The sequence below is a fragment of the Entamoeba invadens genome (genome assembly GCF_000330505.1).
Source record: "Entamoeba invadens IP1 unplaced genomic scaffold scaff_1105074726705, whole genome shotgun sequence".
Lineage (NCBI taxonomy): Eukaryota > Evosea > Mastigamoebida > Endamoebidae > Entamoeba > Entamoeba invadens.
Genome location: NW_004440440.1, coordinates 99,820 through 113,505, shown reverse-complemented (window position 1 = coordinate 113,505; position 13,686 = coordinate 99,820). Strand labels below are relative to the sequence as shown.

The 13,686-nt window shown below is 37.3% G+C and overlaps 3 protein-coding genes across 3 annotated transcripts; 2 read left to right on the top strand and 1 right to left on the bottom strand.

Annotated features, from left to right (window-relative positions):
• Positions 1–52: 52 nt before the first annotated feature.
• Positions 53–8,726, bottom strand: EIN_267930 (hypothetical protein; the record flags this gene model as incomplete). Its single annotated transcript, XM_004257780.1, has 2 exons — positions 53–5,885; positions 6,085–8,726. 2 exons carry the CDS (start codon positions 8,724–8,726, stop codon positions 53–55), a joined length of 8,475 nt encoding a protein of 2,824 aa, XP_004257828.1.
• A 926-nt stretch (positions 8,727–9,652) lies between these two features.
• EIN_267920 (serine/threonine protein kinase ppk15, putative) lies at positions 9,653–11,775 on the top strand (the record flags this gene model as incomplete). The annotated part of the gene is made up of 2 exons (XM_004257779.1): positions 9,653–10,117; positions 10,231–11,775. The coding sequence occupies 2 exons, from the start codon at positions 9,653–9,655 to the stop codon at positions 11,773–11,775; spliced, it is 2,010 nt and encodes a 669-aa protein (XP_004257827.1).
• A 265-nt stretch (positions 11,776–12,040) lies between these two features.
• EIN_267910 (hypothetical protein) lies at positions 12,041–13,525 on the top strand (the record flags this gene model as incomplete). Its single annotated transcript, XM_004257778.1, has 1 exon — positions 12,041–13,525. The coding sequence occupies one exon, from the start codon at positions 12,041–12,043 to the stop codon at positions 13,523–13,525; it is 1,485 nt and encodes a 494-aa protein (XP_004257826.1).
• Positions 13,526–13,686: the final 161 nt, after the last annotated feature.

Genomic DNA, 13,686 nt, shown 5'->3' with positions numbered 1-13,686 from the left:
AAAACATTAAAAACCTCAATCTCGAGCAGAGCAAATAACAAAATAATTCAGTTCAATCATCTAACGCGATAATTGGGTCAATTTCTATAATGCGAGCAACACCAGCGTTCCTGATCAACTCTTTCATTTCAGGAACAATGATCATCTGTTTAATTGCCACCCCGTTTTCACAAAACAACGTGGGCCAATACATCGTCGCAGCTGTTATGAACGCCTTCTTCCGTTCTTCTATTTCTTTCTTCTTAATGACTTTCTGTGGCTTCTCGACGTACTCCATAACGTCATTCCACAGTCTTTTGTCCATCTCATAGTAACTCCTCCACTCCTCAAGATACTTCAAATTGCCTTTCACAACGCATTGCTCGAATAACGCGGGAATGAAGTTCTTGGCTTCCGCTAAGTCATAAGCGTCTGCGTAGAGTTGTGCGTCTTCTGCAAACCAGAAATATTGGAGTTGGATTTTGGCCTTGTCGTTGGACAACCCAAGCAGTTGGACGTTATTATAGAACATTTGGAGTGCAATTAAGTTGATCTGTCGCGCACACTTATTCGCTCGGTAATACTCTTGTCCATTACAAAAGAACACCACCGCTTTGAGATAACATTCTAACGCTTCATTCAAGTCAGAAACTACAATCTCGACACTCCCGCGCTTCGTTGTCATTTTATTAATAGCTTCATTGAGTATTTTATTCCCCTTTTCAAAGTACATTGACCCGCCTTCCATGGAGTCATTCAAGAACATATAAATGTCCGTAAAGATCTTTTCATAGAGAGGACTCGATGTCCCAAGTTCGTCTTTGACTGCAGCCAAGTCCGACTGGTAATACAATCCAGTCTCAAATGCGTCCTTCTGGTCGTTCGTTTGTAACAAGACGGAGTAATCCACTTCAGAGTCCGTCAGTGCCTTTTTCACAAAGTATCTAACTAATGTGGTTGGCGGGTTATTCACTTCTTTAATTTGAACGTCTTCATATGCTTTTGTACGTGTAATAACTCTTACAAGATACGCATGGTTGTGTGGTATTAAAAAGACCACCAAAGAAGTTTTAATCTTCCCAAGCACCTTTTCCATGAGTAACGCACTATTCGTGTTCTTTGCTGCAGTGTGGCAAAGAATCAACGCTTCACACAACGTGTTTGTCTTTGGTATGTTTTCTGTTAATTGCAACAAAGGCAAAACTATGTCCGACTGGTCTTTTAAGATGTTCAAATAATTCAACATGTTTGGCGTCGACCACCCCATCACATTACACGACCGAACGTTGTCCGTCACTTCCACAAAATTACTCGCTAGGAATTTCCCAAGCTCTTTTTGGTCAATATGTTCCGCATCGACAAAGCGTCGCGCGTCCTGGAACACCTTTGCCCATTTCAGTGTGTTTGTCGCAAGCTTTGAAAGCACTTTAGAACTGATTATCGTCTGCAAGAAGTCAAACACCTTCGAGTTGTAGTCTGCCGACGACGATAACACGACCAATACCAGTGACTTGTCATCAAAGTATTTATAGATCATTTCAAACCGTATTTTTAACAGTTCGACTGCTGTTGTGATATGTTTACTATTTATAGAAAGCTCGTCTATGTGCTTCAATCCACTTTCTAATTCTTTCTGATATGACTCTTGTGACGAGACAAAGTGCAAAACTTGCGTGAATATCGGTATCTCCTCCGTGTGTACAGTCTCATCCATTTGTTGTGCTAATGTATAATTAGAAGTACTTAACACATAGTACACACTCTCTTCTGTTGGATTAATTAACGCTTCAACAGGTACAGACTCTCTCATGGCTTGTTGGTACGTCATCAACATTTGTTTATTCTCCGCGTGCAATTGCAGGACTATCCCATTCGGGTTCTCCCTCTCCAGTTTTTCAAACCACTTCTCTTTGAAGAGTAAGAGTCCAACTACCTCTTTGTTGATCTCTTTAAAACTCTTCTCATTCTTTAGTGCTGAGATCTTATCAATTTTCGATTGGAAGTATTTCGTCACATCCAAAGCTGGACTCTTCTTCGCCTCTAAGAACTCATTGATACCTTCCCAACTCACTTTCTTCTCTACCATCTGATCCGCTTCTTTTTCTATAACACCAAATATCTTAATAGGATCAAATACTATAATGTGGTCGTACGCTTCTTTAAAACACTTCGCATGCGACATCTTCTCAATAAATTCACTCGAGTCTTCCGTCAATTTCAAATTGACTTGTGTCACCTCAATGATGCGAATAATACTGCAGAACTTCTTTATCTTCAACTCAACACGTTGACCAAGATCTTGACCTTCTAAAGACTCAATCAACTTCTGTAACCGCATCGGAGAATGAATTTGGAAGTACTCGACTTCTATGTCTAAGACTGTCTCTATCATCTTCTTCCTCCATTCTTCGTCTCCTATTAAGCCTTCAGACATTTTCATTTGCTTTGCAGACTCTTCCGCCTTCTCAAAGTACGTTTGGCTGATATTCCAGCAGACGTCGAAGAAGTGTCGAATCGCATTCTTTGAATCAAAGAGGGACAATGCAATGCAAAGCATGTGACAACTGATATCCATATTGACCATTTCCAATATTCTATTCGTCACAGACTCGATAGTCTTATTAGAAGACTCAATAAAGACAGCTAACGCTTCTAAAGGCGTGTACTCAAGCAACATAGTCAAGAGTCCTCTATCTCCACTATTCTTGGACAATGCACCCAAGATCGAAGCAACATGTTTTGCTATAGCAGAATCGCCACTGTATTGCACTATAATATCTTTCACAACACTCCAGTCAAATCCGTGTTTGTCGGAGTAGACTATAGTCTCTATGAATGCTTGATTTCTCGCTAGGACTTGGAGCTGCAAAGTACTTTGTGGCAATTTGAAGTAATTTCTCAGGAATCCTATTCGGTCAAATTCAACAGGCGATGGATATGCATTTCCAAAGACCTCCTCGTAGCACTTCATAAACTCCAATTTTATCTCTGCACTTCCATTCAGTAATTTGGCGTAATCAAGTTCTTTCCCTTTTTGAATGGCCTTGAGACTTGGGTACTTATTGAAGATCAAGCCATACTTATTACTTAAATCTTCGTGTAATACTATGACCAGTCTTAAGTATGGATCATTCAAATAAAACACACATGTTGTCCTGACATCATTTTGACTTGTTATAACAACATTACACATCTCCTCAATTGTCAATTCTGGTGTTGTTAGAAGTGCTCGAACGCACTCTTTCTCTAAGAGATAGTACTTCGCGTCTAATACATTTCGCGTCTGTGGAACACACTTTCGTGGTACAAATCCAAGCGGTTTCGTTAAGTACGGGTCATAGACCACTTGGAACGACCCAGAATAAAATTGTGGGAGGGTTATATCCCCATTTGATGATGTCAACACGCCATTGCACTCCTCGACCTTCTTCACCTTCTCTTCTCGATTAAAGAATGCTTTCAGTATTTTCGCTAATAAAGGTTTCGATGTTAACATCCCAAAGACGATGCTTTGGATATTCAAATCCAGTGGAATTGGTGCGTCCAAGAATTTAAGTGTGTTCATCAGAATGGCGTCTTCAATATTCGCGTGCAGCGCTTTAATTTGGTTCATCCACATGATCGGATACTTCTGGATCTTGAAATTTTCGATAGCAGAGTCTATTAAAGGCAGAAACTGGATTTTCTTGTATTCCTCTAACGCCTCACTCTGTTTCTTCTCATCCGCACTCTTCATGGGATGTGTAATTTGGCACTTCGTGTATTTCAAATACGCCTCATCAGGCACCATCGAGTGACTCATTAGATATTCTTCTAAGAGTCTTCTTGTTGGATTGACTGCGTAATATTGAACAATGCGCCACAGTCCCCAGATCTCTTGAGTCCCACTGAATTGCAATTTGTACTCTTCTATCCACCGAATAGCTTTTTGGTATTCATTGTGACTTATAAAGTACTTCATCGCATCATTCACAGAGATCTGCTGTCGCAACTCCCCACTCTCGATCAATATCATTGTCTTCTCGCATTTGTCCGCAGACAGTGTGTCATTCACACGAATCACAACATGTTCTTTCTTCACATTTTGTATCACTTCTGCTATATGAAACCGTTCAGAAACACTTTTGGAGACGTCACCTTCAAATTCGTGAATCTCTTCGATCTTGCTAGGTAAAAATTCGTCATATTTCTCTTCCTTGTTATTTGTATGGTCTTGTGCGTCGTACGTTTTAATGAACTCTTCGTCAAACTCAAATTTTGGGTATTCAAGTTCCTTATAGATATGGATACAACCCTCTCGTAAATGACTGTTTGTCGTGTTCAGTATGATCCTCAAAAGCATCAAAGAGAATTCGACGACACCAAGTCGCAGAGAAATCCGAATTGCATTATCAAAGTCTCCTTTGACGGCTTTAGACAATATCAATCCTTGGCCTTTCATCATAATATCTTTGTCCCTTTTCTCTGCAGATGAGATGTTTCCATGTAATATGAGATCATCAAATTTCTCGGGGTGTATCAGTTCTTCGACTTTCACAAGTTTAAGCGTCTGTTCGACTTCGTTCAAACACTTCACAGTCTCACTCTTGGAATTCCTCAATTTGTTCCTCTCAATGGTACTTCGCTCCTTTTCAAGTTCCCCAATCTTTAATATAACTCGACTTAAAATGTCTTTGTTCTGCATCAACTCGCGTTTCGCCACTTTCGTCACTATCTTCAAACACGCTTGGATCGACTCGTATGACGTTTCTAATACCATATTTTCCTCAAATATTTTCAGCGCTTCGACAAGGAGTTGCAAGTCTTCTTTTTCAAGTAATATCTTCACTGTTTTGTCGACTTCATTCAAATCGTCTGTTTCCAAGGCGTGTTCTAAAGTAATTAAGACTCTTGAATCCGCAGAGTCCACTGCAAATTGTGGATTTAAGCGTGTTATATCACCAATCAGTTCTGAGAATCCTCCATTAATTAAAGTGAGTAACATTCTCCTGGAATCATTAGGCACCGCTACAACCAACTTTTGTCCAGTAAAGTACAAAGGAAAAACAGTTCCATAGACCATTTGAATGTTCTTTTGTGTGATCTTCTCGTCTCCTCCTATTTTGGACAACTCAAACGTCGTCGAGTCGCTTTGTAATACAAACACTCCTGTTTGGGAGACAAAGATGTGTGTTGAAAATGCCTTGTTCAATGGAAGTTCTACCGTTTCAAACAACATTTTGTTCATCGTGTCCATCAACAGTAATTCCTTATATGGACTGTCAATGACTGTTGTTATTGGCTTGAACGAAAGAAGGCATTTCCCGTTACTGAAGATGTAACTCGACAATTTCTCGCCAAAGGAGAACGATTGCACGTCGGGCATTTGGACCTTCAGAAATGGCAAAGTTGCTGATAATTTGTGGGGGTCTTTTGGGGAAATGATAGTTACTGTATAATCAAAATGAAGGAAAAGAGTCAACTGATGTTGTGTAGTGAATGTGTTAACATCGTTTAAAGTGTAATTGAAGAGCCGAAGAGACGAGTCGTAGACATTGACGTCGTATGTATTTAGCGATTCTAATGGAGAAATAACTATGAAAGAGTCTAAGTACGAATCGATAGATACTTTTTTACTCGAGGGAAGGTCTTGAAGAACAAAACTCTTCTGTGTAACAACGTCGAACAAATAGAGAAATTTGCCTTGTTGATACACTAACGTTTCAGAATTGTTTAAAGTCGCCCAATTGAACGACATCACGTTTTCTATACAATGCTTCATCTTCTCGTCAATAGACAAAATGGTCACCGTCGTCTCATCACCTAAAGCAAAAAAGGTTTGGTTCTGAGAAAGCTTAAGAGTCGTGTATTTGTACTTCTCAAGAAATGGAAAGGTGCTGATGATTATCTCTCGCATCTGAAACGATCTGTTTTAAAGATCCAAAGAACCTTCTTTTTGGTTGTTTTTATGGAATTTTTCACCCAAACAAATTCTGTTGGATTTTTATATGAATTTCGACCTTCAAGTTTTATTATTCTATTGTAATTTGATTTACTATTAACAATCCCTCAAATGGTTACATTTGGTTGTAAACTTGAAACTTACAATCAAATCATTTTAATAACATTACAACAATATGCTCCTCTTCTTGAGTAATGCCTTTCAGTAATCCTCCGTTCGCAACGTTCCTCAAGTTCTTTATGAAAACATCCATTTCATTGATGTTCAGTATTTCCTTGCAACGCTCCTCTGCAATTTCCTCTCCTTTACCTTCGCTGCTGCTCTCGTCAATAAGTCCATCTTCCATTGCAAGAAACAGCTGGTTATTCGCACCACGAAGCTTTTGTAGAAGAGCCATTTCTTTCAGTAAAATTTTAACTACCTTATCAGGTTCGAAATAATTTGTAAACGCTAGCCCAACAGATAGCGCCAAGAAGTGTATTTTAGTGATGTAGAAGTTACCGCCTGTCTCGAATTCCATCACATTTTTCAAGAAAAAGTTTGTTGTTCTGTTCTCTTCGAAGAACAAAAGAAGCTCTTGGCCCCCCACAAGAAACGCTGTAAATATTGTCGTGAGTATCTTTTCTTTAGAGCATTCCTCGCATTTTTCAAACACCGCTAAAAACGGTTCAACAGCATCAGATGGTCGAATGACGTTATGTATAACGCACATCTTCGCCAAGAACGTGAGGTCGGCCAAAACATAGTCATCTTCGTACATCACAAACACTTCATTTGTAAGAAATTCATTGATAAACATTCTGTTGACAACGCTTGGACATATTGAAACGAGTGTTGAAAGCGCGGGAATAAGTCCAGCACTTTCTTCAATGTTCGCGTTGGTAAGGTACAACTCGAGCTGTCTTTCCAACAGTTCAAAATTGTTGCAATTTTGCGCCTGAAGTTCTCCGATCGTTCCAACAACAGACGAGATTGAGTGGGTGATACGTTGAGTTATAGGTAATTGGTTCTTCAAAATTTCTGATAAAAGCGCAAAAATTGAGGTATTGGTGGGTGCGTATGCCTGGAGGCAATACAGTGCTTGAAATATCTGCGTCACCAGATCCACGGTCTCTTCTTTCATGTGTTTAGTGTCTTCGTCTGTTCCGTCAAGACTGGAATAAAACGTGCAGAGTTCGTAACAACACTTTGAAGCTTGACTTAACACTTCTGGGCACAACGGCCTCAGATTCGGGAAATTTGAGAAAATTTGCATCATCAAATTTATGATATCATAAGACGGGTAGCGCAGGAGAGTGATGACTTTAGTCAATAGTATTTTAACTATACGTTCTGGTAAATTTGTGATTAAGTTTTTTAAACATAAAACTGCGTAGTAAGTCTGAACATAGTCATTGTTTTCTATAAAAGCAAATAACATTTGTATGACAAAATACAGTCGGTGGGTTTGAAGTTTTTCAAAAGTCAAAGTGGAAAGTGATTGAAATACGTTCGACGAAAATTCTTTGAGAAGAACAAGACCATAGTAAATTTCAACACGATTTTGACTTTTCATCAAAGTGACAGCAATCTGGATAACATTTTCAATGCTGCTCTCAAATTTGCGTTTTATGTTATTCGAGATTGAAACGAGCGTAACGACGCAGCCTTCTAGGATATAAAAATGGCGGCAACTGTCTTGTGTCAGAAAACGGATGACGCACAAAAACACACTTTTGCATCCATCGAATGTTTGGCACAATTTTTTCACCAATTTCTTGCCAGCAGAAAACCCACTCACCGTCTCATACTTTTTGTCTTCCTCTCGGTGTAAAAAGAGTACTGGGTTACTTAATAATAATGTCACATCTTCCTCTGAAAGTCTTAATTTTGGAATCACACATAAAAGCACTCTCTCCAAGTCCAATAAAACGAACGAATAAATCCATTCAAAGTCCAAGCAACACCAGACAAACATCTCGATCAAAAACTCAATTTTTGGTGACGTTGTTTTGGTTAATAATAAAAAACCATAATTTAATAGCATTTTGACGTTGATATGGAAAAACGACGAATAACATTTTTCTAATATGAGAGTGTTGAGCTGGAAAATGTTATTCAGAAACCTGAACAAATATTTTGTAGATTTCTCGCCTATATTCAACTGAATTAAATCAGTTGTTTTATAAAGCCACTTCCCAACCTGTTGCATAAGTTTTTCGGGAACCCCACAAGTTGTCACGTCCGCCAGAATTGAAATTACGTTTTCCACAATTTTTGCGTTCCACAAATTATTCGTTTCAGAAATTTTTTCAACAATTGAAAAAAAGACGTTTGAGAGACTCAAAAAAATGTTATACATAACATTTTCTGGCTTGACCAAAACGTTTCTGTTTGCTCGAAAAACGAAAGCAAAACATTGGATGACGCCTTCGGTCTGAGAAGAAATGTTTTCAAAAAGCCACTGAACGTTTTGTGGGTAAAAATCTTTTGTATAAATAAATTTAACGACTTCGCCAAACTGATTCCTCATTGAAAAATCACGTGAAGCACAAATAAGAGGAAATATTGAATCGATAATTAATAATTGATTCTGGCTGTCCAAATCGTTATAACGCATGACAACAACACGTTTTAATAATATGGAAAGTTGAAGGTGAAGTTGTGGTGCCAAAGGATCTGAAAATAAAGAGAGGATTGTTGGTATGATCCAACTACTATGGAGAAGAGTTTCATATGAAAGTACTTGTTCGGGTGTACTTGAGTATTGAAGGCGAGTAATCGCGTCTAATAAAATTTGCTTGGGCGTTGGAGAAAGAGCGGACATTTATTGTATTTGCGCTTTTAAGTTTTTCTCTTTGACTGTTTTCAGTTCAATGGCAAATTTAGTAAAATTTTAGTAAATAAAACTAGAACCTTTTTTAGATTTGTTAATTTACAATATTCATATTTTACCATTTTCAATAATAATTTATTAAATAAATATCTAATTATCAAAATAACAAGTTATTAATTATTTGTTATAGTTAAATATATTTTAATTAAAATTATATAAAAAACTCGTTAATTTAATATTATTAAAAACAATAATTTTATTATATTAATGTTAAATATGTATATGTGTATTTTTAATAAATTAAATAAAAAATTATAATTATCTTTTTAAAACTATAACTATTCTTTTTTTACTTGTATTTTTATTTTGCTATTTATGTTTTTTTACTCGTGTTTATAAAAAACGTGAAACTATAAAAATGTTATATTAAACTATAAATAAATTGTATAAATACATCCAGATGACTTCTAATGGAAAAAAAGAAATATTTTTAATAACTATTATTTGTAATAAATGCCGAAAATGATATCTGAAATACATTAAATTTTCAATAATGTAGACACGTTGCACTACATAAGTCAAATAATAATAAAAAATGCTCCACAAACTGGTTTTTAAACCATTTATAATAATAAAATGAACTATATAAGCTAGAGTAATCTACCACACTTTTATAATAATAAAATTTAATTTATCCCAATAGACTACCAAAAAGCTACAAAAAAATGAAAAGAGATTTCGATAGTTAAGAATAAGGACCTAACATATTTGGATAAGAAAAGCACAAGAAAAAATGATCAAATCAAAGAACAGTTTTTAATTCAATAAATACCCAAAAAATAGATACAAAATATTGAGAAAATGAAAAAAATGAGATTTTGAGTTTCGAAGATTTTTTTAAACTTGAAAAGCAGAGGATGGCCCAAGTGGAGCACAGGAGTGCGTTCAAAGTGAACAATTCGCGAACAATCACAATCTCTCATCGGAACACTTACTCCATTTTAAAGGCATTAACATCACGAATGTTGACAACGTATCGACAAATCAACCCGGACTTAATCATCTCCGCCCAACCCGCTCTAATCTTAACAGATCCATATATCGCACTTCACAACTATGGGTTGGACAATGCAAAACATGAATTGATTGTTCGGATTGGCGATATCTTAGGAACAGCAACTTCATTTGAAGGAAGACAGTTTTCGATGAATCCGGGGACTGTTTCTCGGTATGAAGTCGTCGGAAAACTCGGACAAGGGACTTTTGGGAATGTATATAAATGCACCGATTTGATCAATCAGAGAGACGTCGCAATTAAAATCCTCAAAAACAAGAAGGCGTATTTCAGACAAGGGATGTTAGAGGTCACGTCTTTACTAGTGGTTTGTGTTGCATTTTAGCTTTTGATATTTATCTTAAGGAATCTTGATAAGACGTGAGGAGTAAATTCCTTAAAATAGGGAGTACGAGTGAATGAAATGGCCTAACACTACAGTTGAACAAATTTTATGACCCGAAGAAGTTGATTGTGGAGATGTACGACCACTTTTTGTATTGCGGACATCTGTGTATAGTGACGGAGTTACTTGGATCGTCACTGCATGAATTAATGAAGTTGAATCGCCGCAATGGATTTAGTCTGCCAACCATCCAATTGTTATCGAAGCAAATGTTAGAGAGTCTGGACGTGTGTAAGAAGGCGAATATCATTCACTGCGACGTCAAACCTGAAAACGTTTTATTAACGGGGACGACGCCGCGGTTGAAATTGATTGATTTGGGATCGTGTTGTTTCGACAACTGCACATTGTACACATATATTCAGTCGCGGTTTTATCGAGCGCCCGAAATCTGTATAGGGTATCCTTATACTTCCGCAATTGATATGTGGAGTTTTGGGTGTATGGTCGCTGAAATGTTTTTTGGTATTCCACTCTTTGTGGCGAGTAGTGAGTTGGGCCTTTTACGAAAACAAGTCCAGTTGCTTGGTGTTCCTCCGACCGATATGTTAGAGAATGGGAGTAAGAGTGATAACTATTTTGCGAAGTATTACCACGCCGATGACACGTATGAATATGTCTTAAAAGATGATGAAGAGTATGAGACTGAGTTTGGGACTGAAATTCCAGAAGAAAAGGATTACTTTAAGAAGAACAGTTTGAAGGAGTTGGTGTATCTCCATAACATCATTTTGGACGTCTCGAAAGTCCCTGTTGATGCTGCGACATTACGACTGACGTTATTTGACTTTCTTAATAGGTGTTTGGCATATCGTCCCGACGAACGGATGACTCCAGAAGAAGCGTTAGCGCATCCACTGTTCAATTCGAAGCTGAAGAGTGAGAAAGACATGAAGAAGAAGACGCGCGTTCCGAATTTGCAATTAAAAATACCGAAAAAGAAGAAAGACTCAGCGAAGTTAAAAGATGACGAGAAGCTGGAAAGCTTGGAAGAGAAGTCGAAGGAGGAGGACAAAAAACGGAACTATAACATCACCTCGGAATATTATCAAGTGTTTATGGAACAACTGTCGAAAGGACATATCCCGCTGATCACTGAAGATAATCCATTTGAGAAAGGAATGACCCCGGATTCATTCCCTTTAGTCTTCCAAAGAGAATTGATATCCCCACAACCCATAATAGAGAAACAAGCACATACCCCAAGGAGAATCCGAACGGCTAGTGTAGGGGGTGAACCTACCTCTGCGAGAGAACATCGATTGTGTTTGTTTAAGAACGAGAAAGAGAAGGAGAAAGACAAAGATAAAGAAAGCAAAAAGAACTATAAAATCCCAACACTGAAGAAAGTACAACACGACGACTCATCGTCAGAGTCGACAACTTCGTCATTCTCATCACCAAGAAAAAGAGTGTTTTCGTTTGTATCCCCAAGAAAAGCAGAAAGCCCGAAAGAATCACCAAGAAGTGGAAGTAAACTCAGCTTTTTGGTCCCGTCATTCATGAAAAAGAAAAAAAGAAGAGGGTCCGTCGGAGCAGAGGAAAATGCAGAGGAGTCGTCTCCTGATACGTCTGTGTGATTTGTTTGATTGATTTTTTGTACCATCTTATTGGAGATGTCTGATGGTAAAAGTCTTATAAAGAAATAATAAAAGAAATTACTAAAAGAAATTATAATAAAAGTTACTAAAAAAATACTAGAAATAAAAATAGTAGTAAAATAAATTATAATTAAACTAAACAATAATTGAAAAAAAAAGATTGAATGAAATGAGTTGCAGAAAGTGATTACCACTCGGTGATAGAGAGAAACATCTCAATTTATGAAAGTGAGAGAAAGGTGGAATGAAGAAGTGTGATATAGAACAGTTGTATACACAGTGTATTCAGTTATGTAACACGAAGAAAGTTACAAAGAAAAACGCATGGGAAATGCCACTGATCGATATTATGGAAGAAGTCATTAACGACAATAAAAAAACAACATTTCAAACTGCAAGCACATCAATAGACGCATCACTCCAAATTTACTCGTGTCGAGTTGATGATGTCTACCAGGCGTTTTATAGTTTTGCAAATCATTTAAATGTGAATAGCGAGATTGAAGATGACGAAGACGCATATCCCGAAGTCTCCGTACACGAAAAAAAGAACAAAAAAAGAACGAAAAAGTGCGAAACACTCGAGAAAAATTCAACCAATTTGTTAAGTGTCAAGAAAGGGAATGATCCAATGAAAAGGTACACACTGGACCTTCTTATGAAAGTTTTTCTTGAAGAAACTTCGTTTACTAAATACCAAGTCAGTGGTGGCGGGAGAATAAAAGGAGATTGGAAAGACAAAATGAGTATTGATGATTGTGAGATTCCATCTAAAGAGTGCGACGAAAACAAAATAATTGACTCATCCTATATCAATTTCGACACACTGGAAAATTGCTTTTCGCCAAAAGAAATATCAAAGGCTCCATGTGCTATCACCCCAAAGATGGAATGTGACGCTATGGAAGATCAAAGTCATGACGTCGAAGCAATCGAGAATGACGCGGGGATATCGCGAGCCGTCAAAGAGTCGCTTAAAGAAAATGGAGACATTCTTGGGATCTCTGTGAATGAGGGAGGATATACGTATTATGCACCTATGGTGTTCAAGGAGTGGGTGAGACGCCCCAAAAAAGCTAAGGCGCCTTGTGTGCGAGTTAAGAAGAGTGACATCGATTTCACAAAATGTGTGCCTGCAATGAACTTGCCCTCAGAAGACCAACTCAAGACTTTTGTGAGTAAAAAAAGAAAAGGGCTGGAAAGTGGTTCGTGTTTGGATGTACCTTTGTTACTCAAATGGACAGACGAATACGAACCCCTCCCAACTGATCCATGGGATCAGGACGTAAGAATACCTTCCATTCCGCAAAATTGCGAAATAGAGAAAGAAACCATTAGCAAACTAGAAGAAACCAACATGAATGAGAAACAATCGAGTATAATTGACGGAACCATTGATAATGGTTTTGAAAAGAGAGAAGAAGATTGTGAGACGTTCAGAACGGTCGAGGCGCCACGGCTATTCAACAGGATTGTAATAAAGCCTGTCGACCACCCAAAGCTGCTCGACTACGAAACACTTGAAAAAATGATCTTTGAATTTGTGAATTCTTCCCAAGAAAATGTGTCACTAATCGATATCATTAAACACTTACACATGAATCTCCCACAAAATCTCGCAATTGAGGCAACTCCACATTACTGTTTTGTCGCGTTGTTAGTACTGGCTAATAAGAAAAAAGTGAAGTTGATCAACGAAACAGTCAACAAATTGTTTGTAACACACTGAATGGTATTATTTTTATACTTATTAATAGTTTAAACTATTAGTATATATCGATAAGCAATTATTAGTTTTTTAAACTAAAAGTTTTAATAAGATTGTGTATAATAACAAAATAATTATAACATTTTAAAAAAAAATCAACAATATGTTATACTATAAATTAA